Here is a 25,109-nt window from a genome sequence, read left to right as displayed (position 1 = left end):
TCAGAAGCATTCTTTCCAATAAGATATTCCAACAATATATATATATATATATATATATATATAATTGATTTGTTGCAAATGTGAACCCAAAAGAGTATAAATTTGTGGTGTATATCGATGTATGAGACTCCTATTAAATGTGTACATGATGAGTTGTAGAAATGATCGTAATAAATTAATTGATCATAAATTTGAAACCAATATTTCTCCAAATGAACCCCTTATAAGTGGTAATGCGGTAGAATCATGATCTTTATTTGGAGATAATAGCATTTACTTCTTAGAAAATATCAAGATTGTTATCTCCTTAAATTTGGGGACATGTTTCCTTGATAACTTAGGCACCGTGTTCTTCATTGTTCAAGGCAAGATTTGTCAAAGTCAAATACGAGCCACATTTAAAACCCAAAACAACAGTAGCAATAGGAATTATATAAAATTAATAATAACCCTGGGATGACCAATTGAAGATGCATGAAAAGACAAGAAGATTGACATAGAAGCCTTAAAACCATACATAAAGCAAACTCTCAAGTTTGCATGGTACAGAGCTGGACTCAAAGCTAATCTCCAATTGCACCAAGTTTGGAGACAACCCTATACATTTTCAGTGCATCTTTGTGGCCAATAAGTTCGTGTTGGAAATTTTAGTTTATAACTACTTTCTCGAAGCTTGATCTTTATGACTTTATGCAGATATATTTTCTCTTTAAAAGATCACATTTAAGACTTCATAATCTTGTTACTTTAAAAAAATGAAAAAATGCATCATGTATCTAGATGTTGTTGCCTTTTCTCCTTGCTCGTGTTGGGAATTGTTGCACATCATTGAAAATAATAACATAAGTGTGTGAATGGGCCCTCTGTTGAAGTAAAACACTCATCTCCATATGCTACTATAGGCTTAGGCAAGGGTCCCATGGGCACCCACTTCCTTAAAAGTAGAGTAGGTGCTGCTGAGATTTTTTAAGCATATTTAAAAAGGGAAGCGGTCCTATGAATTTATATATAAATCCGCTTTAAAAATTAGCTCCTAAATTCAAGAAAAATGATTGCCTTGTGAATTTTGAAAATAAAAAATTATATTTCTTCATAAATTTGTTTATTGAGATTATTTCATTTTGGTGGGAAAATGAAGAGTGACTTGTTGACAAATGGCAGAAATCTTCCCTAAGCTGGTGGGGCTAAATCCAGCCCCACCCCATTTTCATCCGCTCAAATTGAGAGAGCTAAAAATCCATGGCTCCTATTTTGTAGGAAAAGATTCCAATTAAAGCTTTAGCCCCCTCTAAAAAATTACCATGGAGCCACCCGCTCTAGAAAAATAAAACCCAAGCCCCTCCCATGGAACCCCTGCCTTAGACTCCATCCTATGGAGGGAGGCTTCCTTAATAATAGAAGGGGTGACTGCTGAGAGTTTTTAGGAATATTTAAAGTTGAAGAGTCTCATGATTTTTGTTTAGCTTATTTCAGCTCCTAAATTTAAGGAAGTTGGTCTCATTAATATCACTTGAAGAATTTAAATTTATGATGTTATTAGTATTTTTATAACTGTCATAATTAAATTTTTAAACTAATTAATAGATAGTTGGCATGTGGCAAAATATCCCTAAAGCTGGTGAAGCTTTTTCTATACCCACATTTCCAGCCCCACCCCATTTTCACCCACTCAAATTGTGAGGGTTAAAAAGTCGGAACTCTACTTTGTAGGAAAATATTCCAATTAAACCTTTAGCACCCTCAAAAAAATAATCATGGAGCTATCCAGTCCGTAAAAATAGAGCCCAAGCCCCTCTCATGGGACCCCTGCCTTATAGAATCTACTATCTCTAAACATGATGCTTAGAAAAACCTGATCAAAATCTGCATGTAGCCATGTAGCATAATTGTGTGAAATTATAGTCTAATTATTCAGTAAACCTGCAATTTGGTTCATGAGCATAAGTTGTTTTGTCAATGTTTAACTAAAATTAAAATGCTAATGAAAGTTTGTGAGTTTTAATAAATCATTTCAATAGCAAGATAGCATCAATTTAGGGCTTATTATACACCAATTAAAATGAAAATACTCACTGATACTGATGTACAATTTAGGGCTCATTATTCACTTCAAGCAGGCTTATAAAATGAATTCAATACGTATAAATTTTAGATTGTACATGTAGCACTTCAGAAAAATTTCTCCATGTTTCAATTCCTTCGAGATATGGCAATGATAATATGTAGATTCTAATTAAATTATTAATCAAGAAATATCTGTGTTCGATTGCCAGGAACCAATATGGTTGTGATGTTTCGTAACCTAATCTGACATCCTGTTATTTTCAAGAGAGAGATTAATATTTGATTAAAAATATAACTTGTCATAAAATAGAAAATGGTGGACATAATGTTGCATGTACATTTTATACACTCAGATTCATTGACAGCTCTACAAATGTGTACTCTGAAAATGTGTTTGTCAGCTTTATCCCATCTGTAGTGAGAAATGTTAAATTATAGATAAACGTGACAATTGATCACATTTGAATTTCAGGGCAATGATTTGTCAGATTCAATTTGAAACTGTTGTGTTGTTTCCATCACTTGAAACCAACTCTATAATATGTGCAAGTGACCACAATACTTCCACCCTATGGATATCTCGTACAGCCTGCACCATGAAGAAGCAACCTCTGATTCCTTTTAGAGAAATATATAATTTGAACTTAAGGATGAAAGCTTAATGAAGATGAGAAAAGGCATATTTATAACCATGTGCAGGCATTAAAGATGTGCAAACATGAATGTAGTTTGTAAAAAGATTTTTTGGCTAAAAACTGTGTATGATTTTCACATCAAACTTGGATCACTGAGTGTGATCCAAGACGTTGATGCAGAAATCATACACAGTTTTAGCTAAAAATTCTATTTACAAATTCGTCGACTGAAAAATTTGTACCCTCTATAGGAATTCAGTTGTTTCAGAAAATATCCTGGACTGCAATTTGTGAAGATATGGACAGTAAGAGAAAATACTGCATACCTCTACAATAAACCTGCCCCAGACATGTCCGTCTCGAACCTCCATAACACCTTTCAGTATAGTGAGACCCAGGCCACGTATATTATTTGCAATCTCTAAGAATATACCCTTGTCCTCACACAATATCTGCACATCTAGTCACATGTCAATGGTTTAGAAGGTGAAATCGTATTATTATACAGTACAAGTAACCTAGAGCATGTTTTAACATTTGTCTCTTTACTCCAAAGCTACACAAGTGTAGCCAAAAGCAAGTGATAACAATGTAACCTAATAGGGAACCAAACCACATGCATTAGGGTATAAAAAGACAGTTTGCACTAGACATTTCTGAATTTGAAAATATAATGGACAACCCTAAACCACAAATCAGCAAATCCAAAAACTCAAAATTAAACTGATTTTACTTTTTAATGAATTGCCTCCATCACAAGCCCTACTGGATATGCTTGGGTTATTCAAAAACTAACAAAATTAATTCAACTAAACTATATGTGAACTCCCTAACTGGTGTTGCAAGTACAGGTAACCAACTATTAAAGTGGGAGACTTCTCCCTTCTCAATGGATTAGGTTTAGCCATCTCCTTGGTTTCAAATCAATTATATCAAAGACCTTATTGTGTTGGAAAAGGGAAGCTCTAACCTACTGTGGAATTTGATTCCCAGAAATTGATCAAGAGTTTTAGAGCATGCAAAAGAATGAAGGATTCACAGATTTGAAGTGTGTATATTATCAATTTCCATACTCTCCTCTCAAGATATCTTCCAGTGCATACATTCCTTGTAGTCAAAACCAGATAGCAGATTGGTTGGTCAAACTAGACATCGAAAGAAAGTGGATTCTATATTAGTATCAGACTTGTACATGTTGGTCCCAGCAGGTTTAGAGCAGGCCTGGATCAGTGTTTCAACACAGATTGATGTTGAAAGGGTTAGGGAGGTCCTGTCTTTTCCAACAAATCATGGACTTCAATATATCTAAAATGAAATCAGCTGACACCATAATAAATAACTTGGATTACAATCTCAGACATAACAAACTTAGTTTATTTACTTTCATTTTCACTTCCTTTGCCCAAATTTGCATTGATCTGAGATCCTGCAATCAGGACTTCTCAATTTATGATTTGTATGCATCATTAGACACATCACAACTCTTTCAATTATTTTTTATTGTCTACCAATTTGTGCGGATGATTTGTTGGCCCAATATGTTTCTAATTTTGTTTTATATGCCATGAGTATCACAGTACATAAGTCTTACACACCTTAAACAATTAAAGAATATTTATGTATTTAATGATATTGTTCTTCATCTCAAAATCTTCTTTTTAAGTCATTCGCTCTATGTAAAATTTTGCAAGTGATTAAGCTTGATGTAGACTCATGTAAGTGATCAAGGTAGCTTGTGATTGATTAGCTCATTATATCTTTAAAGCTGATTTCGTGAAGAATAGATAGAGAAAGCTTTCAATCCTTGAAAAATCTCTAAAGTTCATGGCTTTCTCAATTATCAAGCCAAAGTCAAAGTGAAAAATCAGATCATGCAGTCTGTTTCATGTCTGAGATTAGTAACTATGATCCTAGTCCCCATGCCCATCTTGAAGGAAAGCAATTTCCCACAAGTGAATTGGTAAAGTATGGATTCTGACACAATGAAAATAAGAAATTAGATGGACATACTATGGAACTCATAGGTCAGCTCCTATCTGTTCCCTACAAACCAGCATGGTATTAGAGCAAGAGTAAGAGCCCTAAGCACCAAATTGTAGCTGAAATGGTGGCATCAGAGAAAATGAGCCACGTACAAACCATTAAAATGAGATTACAAGAAAACCAAGACCAAAAAGGGGTCATTAGTTAAGTAGTAAAACATCCCAACATACAAATGAGAGGTTCTAAGTTCAAGTCTTGCTAGTTCATGGAAAATGAAATTATTCAAGGGCTTTTATTAGAGTAATAAGATATTGTCTTATTAATTAAATCACTTTGATTTAATTAATAAGTCACTTACTATCTCTAGTTTACTTAAGCTAAACTCTGGCCATATAATAATTGATTCTCTTATTAATTATTATAATGCAACCTAGGTTAGATTCCTGTTAGGGTTTTGATCTCCTTTATAAGGATGATCTCTCTTTGTAATTTTTTACATTCATTCACTTTTGATTATAGCAATCTCTCTTTTTGCTCATCAAGAATGTCTCATCTGTGGATCTAGGAATTCCAACCTCCATAGCTTTTGCTTCTCTCTTTCTATGATAGGTGTTTGCATGCAAGTGATTCTTGGGAGCCGCGGAATTGAGCTTTCATCAACTTCAACATGGTATAAAAGCTTCAGATCTTCATGCCTATGTGCTGTTTATGAGAGGTTTGGCTTGGCTTTTAGATCTATAATTTTTCTTTCAAAGGGTTTCATTTTTCAGAGGATTTTTGTATTGGATCTGGAGGTCACTGATTTTCAGTGCACTTTGAAAAAAAATAGACCTCACTGTTGAGCTTGTAGTGCCCAAAAACCCTTATTTTCATATAAGGCACGTTCAATTTGGACACAATATAAATTCTAGGCAATAAAATTTGCTCCCATATTGGGCACATTTCCTGAGGTGACAATTTTATGACTTTTTGGTACGAAAGTCGAGATTTTTGCCATAGAAAATGGGGTTTTCTGGTATGAAAATCAAGATTTTTTTGCACAAAAATCGAGATTTTTTGGGACAAGAAAACAAGATTTTCTGGAGCAAAATCAATATTTTTTTGCACGAAAATCTAGACAATTTCTAGTATAGACATGCTTATCGAGGCAATTTTGGCACAAAATTGGCATGCATGCTTAGGCAATTTGGCATGAAATCAACATGCTTCCCAAGGTGCTTTTTGGTGCAGAACGTGCGCACTTCCCAAGACAATTTTTGATACGAATTGGCACGCTTCCTGAGCTAATTTATGGTACTAGCTATCATGCTTCCTGAGGCATTTTGGAACAGGTTCCAAGGTAGTGATTTTAAATTTTGCCCTTTTGCCTCTTTTTTGACCTACCTATGTTTTTTGGCTGTTACATGCTCATTTGGAGTCCATTTTTCGCAAACGAGATATCATCAGAAAGTTGATTCTGAGCCCGTTGTGATGGTGTAGTTTATTTGGAATTTTGATGCTCTTTGATTGCTAGTTTATGCAGTTAAAGTCAAAGGTTCTATTTTTCACTCTAGGAGACATATCTTGAGACATTCTATTTTCCAAATTCTACTCCAAGCATATCCCATCCAGTTTTTTTATTTTTTGCATTATGGTGGATATCTTGGTTGTTTTAGGTCTGAAGATCGATTTTGTTGTTTTAGATGATTTTCCATGGGGTTGTACTCTCTCTTGTATCAATCTTACGTTTCTTTTGATCATTGTTGACATCTTTTTGTAGTATTTTTGCAAATGCACTAAGATAAAGTGACACTCTATTGCATTCCGAGATCTTGCACATTTTTGTGTTTTGTTGTACTCACACTACATTATAAAGTGCCCTGGGGGGTTTCATGTTGTCCATATTCGTCATCTTCTTTTGTCAAGTGAGTGTTCCTTCCATGACATTAGCCTCATGGTGTGTCGATGACACGTGCCATTATAGGTGTTTGTACCTCTTTTGCACTCTCGATGTTTCTAGTTCTTTTTGTTGGAGATATTGCATTTAGTTTTAGTGTTCATGTCTTACCTCTTAGCATTACAGGGGGGTTATGTTGGTTCCATTGCTTTCTTGGTTCGATAGAGTGAGCTATGTATTCAGTATTTGATCCTATGTACTAGGCGATTGCAGTGGTTGGATACCTATGCATTTCGGTGAGTTGGATCATTTGCCATATAAAAATTCTTTCATTTCTGTTTTTGGAGGCCATGAAGATACCTTCCATCTTCAATTGATCAACTCTTCAAACTTAGTCTTCTCTACCTAGTCATGTTCTATGCAGTGGAGGTTCTTTGGATCAGCAGTTTGATAGTGTTTGCAGTTTCATACTTCAGTGGTGTTCTTCATGATCATCTCTTTTGTTCCTATCTTCTGGGACATTCCCTAGTGTGGAAGCTTTGTCAGTCCTTTACTAGTTTCTTTTAACATTATTTCCATCTCTTTTTGGAGTAGGGTTTTTCCCACGTGATTTTCTCTATTTCTCCTCTTTTTAGAAATTTGGTTGTGCTTGGGTTCCTCATCAGGCCTTGTTGCCGGGACCCAAATTCGCTTCCAATAGTGATTTTTAGGTTTTTAGTTACTCCCTAAGTTTATCTTAAGGGGGGAGTGTTAGAGTAATAAGATATTGTCTTATTAATTAAATCATTTTGATTTAAATATTAAGTCACTTATTATCTATAGTTTACTTAAGCTAAACTTTGGACATATAATAACTAATTCTCATATTAATTATTATGATGCAACCTAAGTTAGATTCCTGTTAGGGTTTTAATCTCCTATATAAGGACGATCTCTCTTTGTAATTTTTAACATTCATTCACTTTTGATAATAGCAATCTTTCTTTTTGCTCATCAAGAATGTCTCATCTGTGGAATAAGGAATTTTAGCCTCCATAGCTTTTGTTTCTCTCTTTCTATGACAGATGTTTGTATGCAAATGATTCTTGGGACTTGTGGGGTTGAGCTTTCATCAACTTCAACAGTTTTAATGCCAATTCTTCTGTTGTTTCATTCAGTGCATTGCATGCAACAATTCTAGAAAATATAATACATATTGAAATCCATCTCTTTGTCAGTTCTCTGATGGAAGGTCTAGTGTGAAATGAAATTCCATGATTTGGGCACCGCATGGTAATAGATTTCACCATTTTCAAGGAGGTACTGCCAGGGTTGATGCTTCCCCCATTGAAGCTACAAGATTAAAAAATTACTAATTTGGGGTCGTACTGTTAAGTGCTGGAAATTTTAGTAGTTTTTCTGCATTGTGTAGGATTTGACTTTGGCTTGGTAAGCCTGAAAAATGAGATAATATTGATTTTTGGTTTCCACGAGACATTTTGGAAACTTTGATATTTAATGAAGAAGTTAAGGACTATTATGTCACTGAAAGATGTTAATGGCAGTTGTAATTTTGGTCATGGATGGAAATGAAGGTTAGATGGTTATTTAGTAGTGCTCAATTCTGAGCTACCTGAATTTATGCTATTATTAGACTGATATATTTGGCCATTTGTTGGTAGGCTGGTGGACTGAGTTTTTTTAATTCAAAAAATGCTTTACATTTTCACCATTTAAAAACGAATTCTAATACCTACTTACCTCCACGAGCATCTGTCCTGGATGTCTAAGGTTCTCAACAATAATTGGGCAAGGCCTCCTTTGCATTTCTCCATATGCAGCCAAGTCAACTGCCCAGCATGCTCCTCTCTCTGGTTTCTTAGGTGAACCCTCTATAGGTTCATCTCCACTCACCTGCAATTATGGGGATGATAAGATTCAAAGGCATGAACAAAATAACAAATGCAAAGGTAGAGAAAAAGAAAAACAATTCTCATAGTTTACATTCCAATAACTCAAGATACTAAGATACAGAATGGATTATCTCATCACATGTTGGGGCATAAGCCCAACCATTTATGCAACCCATGGAAGCAAAAAATACATGCAATGAAGGAAATGCGACACATGAAAGAGAAATTCCCTTTGCATAAGTTTTTGGAACTGCTTGAGAAAGTTGGGAGATCCAATTACTATATATACTCTGCTTGATTGATCTTGTTTATGATAATACAATGAAGTAATGGTCATGACAAGGCATAAATAGCCCAACTAGGCATATTATAAGCTTTTAACTTTTAAGTGATTGGTTTACAGTAAAATGCAACAAAAAATAGATGCAAGCTGTTCCATGAAAATATTGGTATTTACAAAAGCTGTTTCATAGACATGCACATTATGTGACCTACTACTTTCTTCAAAATCATAATTATGTTTGTGACGAGGATGACTTTGGGAGGTTCTTAATGCTTTGCTACCATGGTTTGTGTTTGTGTATCTTCTCTCTGCCTTTACAGTTATTGTTGACAAACTATTTGGGCCAGTTTCAGAATATGTCTACATAAACTCTGAAGAAATTCTGACATGGTCTAATGTATGCAAATTTCTTAAAATTTATTCAAGAACAATTTGTTTCTGTTTGCATCATCTTAGAATAAATAGTCTGTTTTTACAGATTCTGTCGGTGCTATTGGCTCTAATATTGCTAAATGATCAAGAAATAGCACAACATATAGCTGGAGATCTTAAATGAATTGACATAATATAAACCAAATCTACTTCAGAATTGCTAGGAGGATTTAAAAGGTCTAATCCATTTACATACAACAAACCTACACAAAATTACTAGAATCATAATTAGGCTTATGCGTCTTCTGTCCTTGGGATTTATGAAGTATTCTAAAGCTGATTTACTATTTTCCATTTCAAATTGCAATGCAAAGCAATTTTATTTTGACAGGGGACGATAAACTTAAGCAATTTATTTTCACTCCATTGCAAACAAATTTTCTCACAAAAGCAAAGGATACTTCTAGATGTGAATTCTAAATAAATGTGGAAATAGTAAAGAGTTTTTGGGAATGCAGTGATTGTCTCAAGTGATGTCTACTGCACTTCATTTATTATCAACAAACTTCAGAGCACTGCATGCAGCAATAATTTCAGGTTTAGCCATATCTTTAGCAAATCAATACAAGCTAAACTCTTGAAAAAACATAATAGTTTGCAAGTAATAGGCACTTAGCAGATTCAATAGTTCAGCCTGAATCAGACCATTGCTTTTTTCGTATGCTTGTAATGAACCCCTATGCACCAAAAAATAAACAAAAACTCACAATTTATAAAAATTGAGATTAAATTCCAATTTTATCTGCACAATCCAATTTGGAATGAAATTTTAAAAAAAACTCCAATGAACTTTTCAGTGTTTATTGATTCTCGATTTAACCAAACTAATTGGAGAAAATATTTATCCTTTAGTGCAAAGCCAATCCCGAGACATTTTTTGAAATGTTTTAGAAACCATAGTTTGCAAAATCTGCTAGTACTCTCTGAGTTGCCAAGTACTCTATTTTTTTTGTTGGGCGAATTTTCACAAGTTTTGATTCTCTCATTTTTATATATGCAAACAAGTGTGGCTAAAAATGTTAACGCAAGTAGAACACTGGTAAAATATATCTTTCACATGTTTTTTCTATAAAACCATGCATTTTCTCCATTGAGATGTCAATTTCTAGTTTAATACATTTTGTAATTGAATTTTACAAAATATATATATATATATATATATATTTAAAAGAGATTTCAATTTTTACTGCTTTCTAAGTTATCAAGTTTTGTGGAGTTTTTGTAGAATATTTGCCAAGTACTCTTTCAGTCCAAGTTTGCAAACTATGTTAGAAACAATATTGAAGTGTACATTCAGGAAAATCCTTCAGGCGCATTTAAAGTAGGTAATAGGATCAACATAGCTTAAACAACGTGGAATTTGAGCATTTGTCATTTTGACAAGAACATTTTCTGTTTGTTTCTAAGCTTTGGTTGCTGATAGTTGTTACCATCTTGAATGGCTTGAATGGAAAGGGTAGGTAACCAGCACCAATTGTCACCTTTTGCAATGGTTGATTACAAAACCTACCTATATGATACCTAGAAAGCTGGTTGCATTATTGAACTCCTTTGCTATAATGGTACCTAATCTTATCAAGGAGACTTCAGCAGTAATCTTAGCTAATTTGAAGTCTTGTCTTTGCAACATAAACAACATATTAAGTATAAAATATTGAGAAAAATTTATCGAAACCAAACTGTCATCTTACACAGTATTGTTTGTACTGTGGATGCACTTTCTCATTACTTATTTTAAAAGATCAAGGCTGAAACAAATAAGGGAATGATTAAAGTCAGCAAAATCTGTCTTGGATCTTTACCTTTAAAAACAAGTGACCAGGTTGGATTTGATATCAATTTTTGTAAATTGAAGCATGTGAGTCATTAACTATTTTCATCTCGTTTTCCATTTGGAGTTTATTAAAACAAATTTCTTCAAATTTTAATCTTATCAAGTTCTTCAATTCACCATACATACAGAAATTTCAACTCTGTTATTGCGGATACTTTTGCATGTTAATTCACTTCTTGACTGTACTCCCTAATGTAAATCAAACTGACCAGCAGAAGTGAATTATGTTTCAATTGAATATTGCATATACAAGGAATGAAATTCTTTATTATATATGCAAAAATAAGAAAGCTATAGATTGACACATTATTGATAATTAGATTGAGCATAAAGCTTCTAGTGAAAACAGTGTACTTTAATTCATCAACATTTCAGATCACACAGCCTAATCCATCCTCAAGGTAATGCAGATTAAACCATCCTAATGTTAGATTGCCAATGTGATCCAAAAAGTGAAATACAGAAATGTATGTTTTAAGTGTTATACTATTGTCATGGACTGTGAAAACATCATGATAATTATCAATCTTTAGTTTCTTGCCAGGTTATGCTTAGTGGAAGATTTAAGTACTTGATTAGAACAAGAAAGATGGGAAAGGAATGTACCTTAAACATTCCTTTGTAGCTCCACCTCCCAGTATTCTGCGTAACAGTGTGTAAGAACTTTATGTATTTTATAGTCCGTTCAAGCAAAGTATCTATGCTGCACTGTACACACCCATATAAACAATAATTATGCACATAGGATTCCAGAAAATAATCAGACATGAAATATTAGAAAAGCACATAATACCTATGTTACTGAATGAGCAACAGAGATATATCAAAAGAAGAAAAGAGGAAATTAAAAAAGATGCAACAACAATTCAGACCCTTATAACAACCTTAGTTGCATTTGGTATTAGATCACGCAATTCTCTAACATGATCCTGAATTTTCTGCCGATCCTTGGGTCTTGGTCTGCCTGTCTTCCCTTGTTTGCAAGCTCTTCCAGCAGTATTTGGTGTGTCTTCATGCTTGTATGTATTTACCCACTGTCCCTCAGAACGCACCACACTCTTATCTTTTAGCAGATCTTGAAAAAATCTTGTAGATTCAACTGTGGTGTTTGTGTTTTTTGACTTATGCAATTGAATAGAGGATGAATTTTGTGTTGGATTCCCAAGGGGATAACCTCCTTTGTTGATTTCATCCACAATATTAGCTCCTTTGGAGGAACCAATCAGAGAAGAGATCTCATCAACTGTAACTGAGCAGGGTTTGGGTTCCAATTCACTAATGCATGGAAAACCAGTAACAACAGCCTCCAAAAGATCTTTCGATTCTGAAAAAAATGGGAGTCCTGAATTGGAGTCCGGAATCATATCACCAAGATTTGAAGCAGGGTTGAATTCTTGAACCAAGGCCTCAGTGTATCCCTGACCACTGATCATATGTGCATGATTTAAGGAAGAATTTTGTTTTCTATACTTTTGTAGGTCATACTCAAAATCTCCGAGATCATCCCTGTGTCCAGACGCTAGAGCTGTAGATAGTTCATCCCCCATCTGAAACACCGAAAGCTTTGAGGACTGGCCCAAAAAACTATGAGTAGGTGACTCAAGTAACATTTGTAGTTGTGTTTCATCATTATTTATTGACTTTAGGGCACCAGAAGAAGCAAGGCTGTCACAAAGATCATTTTTCCAATTATGATGCATATAGGTGCCAGTATTGTTGAACATACTAGACTCTTTGAGGAAACAAAAATTCATGCTTGCACTTACACTTGAGGTCTCTTCACTCTTATATGGACGACTGTTAAAACAATTCCTCAAATCATTAGTTTCAATTTCTGATAAGATATCAAATGGTTCATCTGGGAGTAAGGTACCAGGGCCAAGAAAATTGACTGAAGAAGGAAAAATGTGGGGCTTCTTTCTCTTCTCTTCATATTCTAAGCGTTCAAAACTTTGTATGACATTCTTAACTATATTAGCACTCCCTACTAATACATTAGATGCCTGAGATGCTTCTGGAGCATATATATTTTTGCCCAAGTATATGGCCACTTGACTTTCCCTTCTAGGATAGACTGATGAATGTTGGCTTCCATGACCTGAGTTATGATTTTGTTGGTTGCATGCATTGCATAAAATTAACGAGTCTGGAGGAGCATCAGTTTGTTGTTGGTGGCTCATGCTGCTTCAATCCAGTAACAATACTGGTTTATGCCAAATAACATCTTTCGTTTCTACCCCTGCAGGCATAAGTTTACTGGTTTCACCATCACAATGAGCTGACATAGAACAACGGTCTCTCTTTTCATAAGGATTTAAAGAAGACAATAGTTTTTCGTGCATTCCTATTTATCTCTTGGAAAGGAATTTGTATTGGCTAGAATTCTTATCAGATTCAGCTCTACTTGGTATAATAGGTCATATATATTTACTAATGCTTCAGCATATTTCACTTCCTGATAAAACTGGCTCCTGTACTGTATATCACCAAAATGGCTCCTTTGAACAGAATGAATTTCCACATTTGAGTCTTGCAGGTTTCATTAACTTCTGTAATGAATCATGAGGATTTATTAGAACTAATTTAAACTTAAATTTGAAAATGTACCATTTGAGTGAATAAAACTTCTCTATGATGCACAAATGGATTGATTTGGAAACTAACTATGGCTTCCATTGACATGTGAAAACTTAAAATAAGTACTGCTACGGATATATCTATCTTATAGTGCTGAGAAACATTATTTGAATTCCAAACCTTGCCAAAAAGATACAAGTTTTCTCGAAAAGCATACCATATATAATCTGTAAAGAAGTCCAACTCACATGGAAAACTGGAAACTGCATATAGTAGATTCAGCCTTAAACACTAAAAACTCTAAAAACAACAGCTTCTGTTTACATCATGCATTCTAAGATATTGTTTCCAACCAACAAAGGTATCCATGTTGGTTTAGTTACAATGTATTTTTATTAATGGCTTACCAAGGTAAACCATAACACTTTGTTGCTATCCAGCACCAACGGTGATACACTTAATTTTTAACTCTTCTAGTCTCCATCGATTATAAAAGTGAAAATTTTATAAACAAAATATAATGACTTTTTGGCTAGGAAAGGCTAAAAAGGATAAACACTTCATGCAGAGGTGACTTAATTTGTTTTAACAAAACAAATACAAATATATTATCATGCAAAAAAAGAGTTTATGGTCCAAATACCATAATTAACACATAAAGAAAACAGAGGAATTAATACCATTAAATAAAACACACAAGAATATTAAGGCTATAGTATTCCTGGTCTAGATTTCTCAACTATTTGGAGACAATGGTAAGATATGAAAAAAGAACACATCCAACTCAAATCCAAGACATTAAAGAGAAATCTAAATGACTTGATCTTAATTACAAAGCACATAGAGAATACAAATATTTTAAAAACAATTCTCGGTAAATAACTAGTATATCAATTTTTCACAATGCTAAAGATGTACACAGATGCAATATACTACACTGCTTCTATAAAGATCACATTGCATACACCTTGCCATTACCATCACATCTAAAGCTTTTAAGAAAAAGAGAAAAAGTAAACACTCAAGTACAAGAAGGGATATTCCTGACAACATACTAAAAACAAGCCAAGACTAGAAGCTGCTAAATTTAGATGCTGTATGAAAGTTTATCTAAATTACAGAAAAGAAGAAGAAACTTCATCTGATGTATGAATCTATGGAAAGGAGGAAAAAACATATGAGAGACGCATTGGATTATACATAATAAAAACAAATGACTTGATGCATTACTTTTGAACCTCACGATGAAAGATCTTGACACATTAATCTGCTCAATTTTGAGAAAATTTATTCTTTTCACACACATTAGTCAACATATCAGAATTATTAGACGAAAGAGCTGGTTTTGATTGTGATTCAGCCGAAAGGTTATAAAGAACGCAAGAAACTTCCTTTTTGGCAAAAATTAAACAATCTGAACATCACTCCACTCAATTTTCAGAGTGACATCAGGAATTCATGGTGAATGGCTACTTAACTATGAGCTGATCTTTAGAAGCCAGAAGCCATCCCCAAAAGTTAGCACATCTTAATAGTCCATGACTTTTCATGAATATCTAAAATTTTCTGTGAACTTTTTACTCAGCAACAGTGATGAGCTACACTATTGGCAGTCAATAACAGATGAATTTTATGCTGAAGAATCAACTTTTAGTATCATTCCAGAAGAATAGAATCTTAGTATGACTGATATTCTTATCCACACCTGTCAGCTTTGTATCAGAAACCATCATGTTGACAAGTCGAATAACCTCAAGCAGTTAGACAGCTCTGGAAAACTTTGTAGCTAACAAAATGACAGTTTAAATCTACTTTGAGAGGCAATTGATTACATGCATTCAAAAATGGTTTAAGTTCAGGAATTAAGCAAACTGGGAAATGGCCAAGTTTGAAGATGAAAGGTCAGTACACGATTGGAAATATTTGAGCACATGGATGCTAGCTGCTCTACATTATCCCAAATGCATTAAAAATATTCAAAGATAAATTCAGAAAAATCATCTTACAATTCCTCAATAGTTCTCTCATTTAGTGTGAAGGAAGTTTACAGAAGAGATATGTCTAGCAGTTGAGAGGGCTGAAAAACGTCACAAAAAAGTAGAGATGAGGAAGTTGTGACATTTTCCTTAGCCATTAGCAGTTGTATATAGCTCTTTTGATCTACAATAGCTGCTTCTTTTTTCTTTCATTGACAGTTTGGACATAGTTTTGGCTGTATTTTTTTCCCGTATTGAATTTCTTCAAATTATAAACATTGTTCTCTAATGCAATTTGCACTGTTGAGCCTTTCGTTGCATTCTATTTTTCATTGCATTAATGGAATGAATGACTGGGTGTTCATATCTTGCAAAATGATGGACAATTGTTGCAGATAGTGATATAAGGGAATGTTTCAACACAGCTTAATGACAAATGCATTTCATCCATGTTTATAATTGATTCCAAGAAGCAGCACACATTTCTAATATAAGAACATGTGCATCCACCTAAGTGTATATACAGCCAATCTGTAAGCACTATAGACTTATATATCATGTACGAACACATTGGAATCAACATCAAGAATTATATGGAAGCTAATACCAGTGTTTCTCCAAGTTTTGGGGGCAGAAATTTTTTCTCAGATATCACGGATGACCATTGAAATAACATATTAAGATCAATACTTTAATACTAAGCATACAAAGATATAAAATAACAAATAATCCCTCCTTGTATCTTACATATGAGTAGTGCTCATTTTGATTCACACATCAACAGTTCAATATGCAAGGTGTAACAATAATGTACGTAACAATACTTTATATTTCCCAGCTATGCTAGAAACTAAAGTCATTTTCATACGGTTAAATAATAATTGCTCAAGTCATCTAAGGTGTCAATATATGAATTAAAAATATTCAGTTCAACAAAACTCTGTTATTTGTTCAGCATTATTGTCATTGTATGTTTTTCTTCTTCACTCTCTAGGCTTGGCTTCTACATTAAAGAAGCGCTAATTGAAGTCACATAGTTTATAGATGAGAAGAAGTGTGAACTGTTGCCTTAATTCACATTGTTGAGGCCACACAAAAGTATCTTGGAATGGGATGGATTTGTAATGTCTTTAAAGCAGCCAAAAACATGCACCTACTATAATTTTCATTGATGAGTTCTATGTGGGAATAATTTGAAATTTTGAACATCACAACAAAACTCCCAGATTCATGTTGTGCTCCTCTATAATATCCTCATCCAGAAATTGGGTATTAAAATCATTCGAGCCTTTAATATTCCTCTAATCTATGTGTTGAACATGTCAAATAATTGAGGGGGGCGAATAAATTATTCGTACACACTTAATAAAATATTTGATCTGCCGGTTAATACTCAACAAACAACAACCACTTAAGATCTGTTGGTTAAAGCACAGTAGATCACCAATGTGAAGATAAGCATGAATGCACAGAAACACCAACACAATCAACTCTAGGGTTTATATGGAAAACTCAAAATGGAAAAAACCACACATAAGTTAATTCTCATGAAGGAGAAATAGGTTAAGGTGATTTTGTACAACAAGGCTAACTGCCTGAAATGCTCTCTCCAATATGAGAAGGGTTTATACCAATAGGCTAGCTGCCAAGATGGCCATGCCCCAAAAAAAACAAAAGGCTCACTGCCAATAGAATAAGGATCACTACTAATAGGCTTATAACTAGTTCATGAAAGGTGATTGAATAACCACAACAAAATAATGTTGTCAAGCCTCTGCAATTACAGTTTGTTGTTGTCTACATCTCCTCGAATCATCTATCTAAGTAAGTTTGGACTTGCATCGCATACACATGATTTATATTCAATACATACATTGCTTTTCTCAGAACAACAACAGTTGTATAGACACACAACTATCCACACCATACACCATCCATTGGATAGAAAATTTTCTCCTCTATTTATATCAGTGCCCAATCATGTACAGGTTGGCTTCATAACAAAAATGTGTGGTAACACCGATGCATTTAGCTGAAGCTTTATATTTAATTCTAAGAATTGGATTTAAATCTCGAAAACAAATAACCACGCTATTACATTATGAATACGAGTCACACAGAAGATATTACATTGTTTACCGCAACTGTTGACATCGCTGAAATGCCACAGCCAAGTCCAAAAGACAAAGCCAAGACCACCATATGTTGTGGCCAAAACAACAAGATAGAAACTGATGATTTGCACACATTCCCGAATATGAAAGGATATCTGATTGATCATATTGCAGTCCCAACAATCACAAACACCACCAAGTGTAACAATGTGACTGGGTATACCCATATATCAAAAACTAGGAATTGAGAGATAACTACATTTAGGAACAATCCTGTATACCCAAAAACTTCTGCCAGACTATTGTTACCAACAAACCACATAATACTAACTCCAAAATCTATTACCAATCACTCGATACTGCAAGAGTATTGGTATAGATGTTTTGACATCAATGACAATCAATGCCAATCACAAGCCAGGTCTAACACTATGGTGAAACAAATATCACAACAGTTTCTTGTCTGAATGCAATTGCAACAAATTTGAATTGTAACAAAACTTCAATATTAAGTTTTTGGAGCCCAGAAATCTATGATGATAAGCAAGAATAAGAAAGAGCCAAAACTAAAACAATAAACACTAGAAATATCATGGGAAAACCCTTCTAGAATGAAGGGAAAGACCCAGCAACAAAACAAAAATATCATTTAATTGATCATAAGAGTTCAAGTGTAAAATATCCTCCACTTGATGCAATATATATAACAATAGGAAAGACTCTTTGTATTACCACCAAAGGTCTCTTGAGTTTCTCAACATATAATTCTTTAAATACAGCTCTACAAATTTCCATGCTTCAATGCATATTGAATGATACATCTCATTATATTTAATATTACAATTTAATCATAAGTGTCCTCTTCAGCTGAAGGTGACAATAATGGTAATAACACCCATATTTCCAAAGATAAAGATCTCTATCACAGCTACAATCTTCAACATTCAATACCCACTAAAGATGGAAACAATAACAAAGTACAGGAAACTTCATTGCAAATATTATTTTCCCATCAGTGTCTACAAGTATCTTTAACAAAGGCAGCTAAGACAATGAAAAAACCAAAGGGCTCTTCCATTAAAATCTCTTAAAGTCGTTGCCCTTCTAGATGAAATGTCATTTCTGATACCAATAATGCATTGGTTTGTGTGACATTTTCTCACTCGACCTCATTCTTACTCATTGGATGCTTTCCATATTCAAGTCTACAATTTTGGGAAGTTTTAAGGCACTGGAATTTTTAACATAATCTTTGAGGTGTTTTTGTAGTTGGGATTGTTTTCATTAAAGGGGAAATCTTTGTTAGAAAGAGGAAATCTCTTTAGAAGGTCATAAGGAGGTCACATCAGAAAATTTATTGCTTTGAGAAGGCATTGGATATTTCGAGCATTAGTTGTCCCTTATATATTGCAAAGAATATTCAATGAAATTTTTACATAAACAACTATAGTGTTTCTTCATCTCTTCTACAGGTTGAGCTGAAAATAAGTGATAAAAATGTCTCTTAGCAATTTGTTGCATACTTCCCATAGACTTCCCATTACCATCTTCAATAGTGAAAGCATTGATGTAGTTATGAAATCATCTTGTCAATGAAGATTTTTGAAACAAAAAAGAACTTTTACCACCTTTTAACCACTGAATTATAGGTTTTTGCATCTAGATAATTTCTTCTCTAATTCACTGTTCCTAAAGAGAAACTTTTTAAAGGAGTTCTTTTTGAAGTAAACAATCACTACAGTTAAAACTTCTAAGACTCAAATTAAGCTTTTGTAGTTATGTGAGGATTTGTGTGTTTCTCTCCACCATGTCACCAAATTCAACCTGCTTCAAATTTTTCAATTTGGCCCTGAGATAATTTAAGCGTTTGGTAAAAGAGAACATGTGTGTTCCACACATAGGTTTTCCTTCCAACCACTAGTGTTGAATAAGTTGACATACATTTTAATGCCAAAGCCACATCAACGGGAACTAGAAAGAAGCATGACTTAGGATGCATTTACCCATCTCCAAAGGCACTGATATGATCAAAAGCAATGATATTTAGAATCTAAGCCTTAGAAATGTAGTTCTTTAACCACCATTCTTTAGATAGAATAAATTCTAGGACATGTTTCTTTGTGTCATGTCATTAAACCATTACTATTCAAAACATCCAGTAAGTTAAGAGAATGTATGCATCTACCATAATGAATGAACTGGGATATAAATGTAAAGTCCTCCCAATTTTTCCTATAAATTAAGGATGGTATTGAAATCTTTGCCAAGAAGGGAAGGAATACTAGGATTAGAGAAATCATGGAGTATATGCTACTATTGCAATATATCTTCTTCCATAGTATTGGGATCATAAACATTTATAAACAAAAAACGTTTGTACATCCACCCAACATTAGGCATGCTAGAGAAGAAAACCCTTGGAACCAGATACATTTAGCATTGTGATTGTTAATATCACTATAACTATGGTCAGATTCTTTTAGGCAGACATAGATAACATAAATGTTATAAATTAATTGTATGATAATTAGTGATTGTATAATTATTATTCTATTATTTTGATAATATATTTATAATTAATTATAGGATATATGTTACATCCCAAATTTTTTATCTTTTCAAATAACATTATAGCCTTTGTAATGGTTAGTTAAAACTCTCGAATGTCATGATCTTATGAAATGGAATTTATGGTTAACTATTTTGATTCATGTGAAAATGACTTGTTAGTTGCTCTTTGCTATTTTAACTAAAAATGAATGCTTATATTTTCATATAAATGTTAGTGGTAATGGTGCTTAGCCGTTGTGAGACTTATGAGTTATTGTTGTTTTCAGCTATCCTGATTTAAAAGGAAGGATTGTGTTATTATTGTGGAAATATTCTTTTGGATGCAGGAGCAGATGAAGGGGGGAAGCATTGTTCAAAACAAAAAAGGTCCATCAATAGATTATGAGGTATGAGCTCTAACCACCTTGATGAAGGTTTAACTAGGCAACATAGAATGTACCTTGGAAAATCATAAGCTACCCAGTCAATTCTTAAAACAAGTAAACATTTAAATAATTATTGGGAAGGTAGATGTTACCTTTTAATTTTGTTATAGCATTAAGTTGTCATCAGTTTGTGAATCTATATGTTTACACCATGGTATTTTAACACCTCTAATTGCACCTACATGTCTGGCCATATATACATACACGTGGTGTATAAATAATATATTGAAAGGAAAAATAAAAGAGAACGTCATGATTTTAAATTACACATGCATGTCTCTGTACATAGGCATAGGTGTACATACAATCATAGGTGACATCAAATAACATGATGTCAAAGCAAAAAGAGGGGTAAAAATTTATTAAGACAAAACAGAATACAACAAGGAGAGCTCAACAAGGAGCTCGATCCTGAGCAACAAGATCATCAAATTCTTGCACCATCTCAAAGGACAGTTGCCTCCTATCCTTAATATTCCAACCCAGATCATGACTAGATGCCCATTTGGCTAAACAATCAGCAGTTCTATTCCATTCACGAAGAATATACGTGAACCTAATGAACTGAAAAGAGGAAGAAAAGAAAAGAATCTGCTTAACAACAGTGGCCAGCTGCCAACTAACATCCTCAAGCTCTTGCGAAGAAAGCATGTTCACCACCACCTGGGAATCAGACTCACAGATAATCTTACTCCATCCCCGCAAGCAACACTATTCCACAGCATATAAAATAGCCTGAGCTTCCATGAGATTGTTAGTATAATCACCCTTATGAACTAAGAAGAAAAATTTAACATCCCCAGAACTACAACGAGCCACTCCGCCAATACCAGCCGGACCAGGATTCCCACGAGAAGAACCATCAGTGTTAATTTTTAGAACTCCAGAGGGAGGAGGAGTCCAGTGCCCATCCCGGTTAACCCGACCCTTCCTCTGATGGTGAAGCTGCCTGGACATAGAAGGAAACCTATGAGCTACAGCCCCATCCTGCAGATGAAAATTGAGGCGATTACAGATAGCAAGATCAACCGAATCCATACCCCCATCAAGCTCACACTTCACAAGAATAGTTTCCTGAAGAGAATGTGATATTTTCCACCAAAGATGCAAAACACCAAGCCGAACATATTGGAATATGCGACGATTCCTCTCCAACTAGATATGCCAAAGCATGAAAGATGGGCCAGCAATCCAAGCAGCATGGAGAAAAGAAGACTTGGAGGGAGCAGTACCCAAGCGGGCCTAGAACTCAGGCAAAGAGGAAGCATGCCGACAAGAGCAACCCCAAGCGCTCCACCAAAGGTGCCATATCTGAGTAGAATAGGAGCAATGGAAGAACAGATGGGAGACAGAATCCTCTCCATTACCACACAAAACACAATAAGAGGGGCCCTGAAATCCACGTTTACAAAGATTATCCCAGGTAAGACAACGGTTGTGAGCCACTAGCCACATGAAAAAATTGTACTTGGACCAAGAAACTTTATTCCAAACTTGCTTCCCCAAGGGACCTCAGCATCCCCAAATAATTGTCTAGTTATCTCCTGATACCCAGCAGAGACATGATATTTACCAGACAAGGTACCGCCCCAAGCCAAAACATCTGGACCAAGCAAAGAAGAACACTCTCTAGATGCCAGAATTTGAGAAAGCTCCTGACGATCCATGTCTGTACCTCCAGGAGGCCAATCAGAAGAATGCTTCCATCTGTAACCAACAACAGGTCCCAATTGATAAGAAGTCTTGTAATGAGCCACTTTATCCCATCCAGCAGCAAGAAAAGAGTCACAAAGAGGCTGAAGATGAGGGTATATGGATAAAATGGAAGGGAATCCATCCCAAGCATCAGACCAAAACAAAGCCTGAGAACCTCCTTTACATATCCAAAACAAACCCCTCTTTACCAACATCGCACCTGTCTTCAAAGTATGCCAAACCATTGAGCCACGACCTTCAAGAGGAAGTGCAGAAACAGAGCAAGGATCAGCACCATGAAAATATTTATGAGTGATAATATGAGCCCAAAGTTGATGTTGTCCAGAGCACCATCGCCAATAAAGTTTAGTAGCCAAAGCTTGACTACTCAATAGAGCAGATCGAAGACCAAGACCACCCTCCTTTTTAGGCCTACAAACAGTTGCCCAATTAACCAAGCTCCATTTAGTACTACGCAAATTACCACTCCAAAGGAATTGTCGAGAAAGAGCATCAAACTCCTTGAGAAAGTAAATAGGTGCAGCGTGAACCATGCTTCGATAAGTAGGAAGAGCTTGGATAACAGCTTGAAGAAGAGTAACCCGGGCAGCAGTAGAAAGCCATCTATGAGTCCAATGATTTACCTTATCCTAAAGCTTGGTAATCAAATTTTGCCAGAAGAGACGTGGCTGCCTGGAAACAGCAATAGGAATGCCAAGATAAGTCAAAGGAAGTGATCCTATCTGAAACCGTAGGATACCAACAATCCTGTGCTGAATAGAATCAGGAGTGTTAAAAAAGTAAATGGAAGATTTGTGCTCATTAACTTTCTAGCCTGAAGCTGCCAAATAAACGTCCAAAGCATGTCGAAAGGCTTCAAATTCCTTGATCCTAGCAAGACCAGAAAGAGCAGAATCATCAACAAATTGAAGATGGGAAAGAGAAGGTAAGCCATTACCCCACCGCCAGCCTTGAATAGAATTCTGGGACACCTGATGCTTAATGAATCTGCCCAAGCCTTCAGCCATGATGATGAATAGATATGGAGAGAGAGGGTCACCCTGGTGGAGGCCTCTAGAAGCACCAAATAGTTGAGAAGGTTGACCATTAATAAGAATAGAAAAAGAGGCAGAAGTAACACAACTCATAATCCAACTCACCCAGTCAGAGCTAAATCCAAAAGAAAGAAGAATACTCCTTAGGAAGCTCCATTTAACTCTATCGTAGGCCTTAGCCATATCCAGCTTAACAAACATGGCTCTCTCCCTTGAAGTAGCCATAGAGTGAATAGTCTCAGTAGCAATAACCACCCCATCCAAAATTTGTCTACCAGCAACAAAACCACCTTGTTCTTCTGAGATAATAATGGGAAGCCACCTTTTCAGTCTCTCAGCAATCAACTTAGTAATAACTTTGTAAACCACATTACATAAGGCAATTGGTCTAAAAAACTCCAATTGATTAGCACCCTCTCTCTTAGGAATAAGAGTCAAGAATGTAGAGTTCAAAGCTCAAAGCATCTGCTTGCTAGCATAGGATTCTTTAACCACCTCCAACAAATCATGATTAATGATGTCCCAAAATTCCTGAAAGAATTTAATTGGAAAGCCATCAGGACCAGGAGCCTTCCCCTTAGGCATGCCAAAGACCACCTCCTCCAGCTCTTCCAAAGAAATAGGACGCATGAGATAATCATTCATTTCCTGAGTGATAAGGGAAGGAATACAGGACAAAATAAGATTTTCTTCATTATCAGCAGGAGGAGAGTTCTCAGAGAAGAGGGTAGAGAAGTACCAAATAGCCTCCTGGAACAAAGCTGGCAAGGAATTCAGTTGGATACCTTGAGAATTAACCAAAGAAGAGATAGTGCTCTGATTCCGGCGAGATTGCACTGTTTTATGGAAAAAGGCAGTGTTACGATCACCTTCCTGGAGCCAATCAACTCTAGCCTTTTGCTTCCAAAAAATTTCCTCTCGAAGTTCCCATTCTTCTAGAGCTCTAGAAGCAAGGGATTCAGCCTTGCCAAGATCCTCTGAGAAAACTCGATCTCTAATCTCCCTTGTGATGACATCAAGATCTTCTTGAGCAAGCCTCTTCATAAAGTGAAGGTTCCCAAAGCATTCCCTATTCCATATCTTGAGCTGCCTTTTAACATATTGAAGCCTTTTAGAAAATGACAACATTGCAGTACCATATGCAGGAGCACCATCTTTCCACCAACAGAAAACAAAATCATGAAGAGAGGAGTCCCGAAGTCACATCAACTGGAACTTAAAAGGAGGATGCTTCGGAACATAAGCCCCTATAGCGGAAAATTTGATTGGCCAATGATCTGAACCCCTCCAATCAAGGATTTCTGAAGAGATAGTAAGGGTGCCACTAACCCAGAAGCAAGAAACAAGAAATATATCCAGACGTTCTGAGATAGCAGCAACACCAGTCCTGCGATTATTCCAGGTATAGAGACCATTAGAAGGCTTAACATCAGAGAGATGCAAAAGAGATATATGTTGCCGAAGAAGAGCAGAAGAAGGCCCCAATCTAGCCAAACCACCATGATTCTCCTCCAGACTTAAAACTGAATTGAAGTCCCCTGCTAACACCCAAGGATGATAAGGATGACAATTTCTAACATATTGAATATGTTCCCAAAGTTCCTCCTTTCCCACAAGATCAACAGGTGCATACACATTAGTAACCATGATTACCTCTCCTGAGTCTAAAGCAAAAGCTACCATAGAGAGAGCTAAGC

General features: G+C 35.2%; 1 protein-coding gene across 3 annotated transcripts in view; it reads right to left on the bottom strand.

The window, feature by feature from the left end:
• Positions 1-2,342: 2,342 nt before the first annotated feature.
• The window catches only part of LOC149544311 (transcription factor LHW-like), a 113,118-nt gene continuing 90,351 nt past the window's right edge, over positions 2,343-25,109 (bottom strand). For 2 of the 3 annotated variants that reach the window (XM_089798782.1, XM_089798781.1), the window contains exons 2-6: positions 11,884-13,548; positions 11,606-11,707; positions 8,299-8,451; positions 3,026-3,151; positions 2,343-2,653 (exon numbers count right to left, since the gene is read on the bottom strand). In XM_089798782.1, coding sequence (XP_089654908.1) covers positions 2,555-2,653; positions 3,026-3,151; positions 8,299-8,451; positions 11,606-11,707; positions 11,884-13,179 — 1,776 coding nt within the window. In that variant the 5' untranslated portion in view covers positions 13,180-13,548 and the 3' untranslated portion in view covers positions 2,343-2,554. The remainder of the gene's footprint in view (positions 2,654-3,025; positions 3,152-8,298; positions 8,452-11,605; positions 11,708-11,883; positions 13,549-25,109) is intronic. The other variant, XM_089798783.1, reaches the window with a different exon arrangement.

This window comes from Cupressus sempervirens, chromosome 8 (assembly GCF_028749045.1).
Source record: "Cupressus sempervirens isolate cs-2001-9-10 chromosome 8, ASM2874904v1, whole genome shotgun sequence".
In the NCBI taxonomy this organism is placed as follows: Eukaryota; Viridiplantae; Streptophyta; class Pinopsida; order Cupressales; family Cupressaceae; genus Cupressus; species Cupressus sempervirens.
This window is presented reverse-complemented; position numbering and strand designations above follow the sequence as displayed.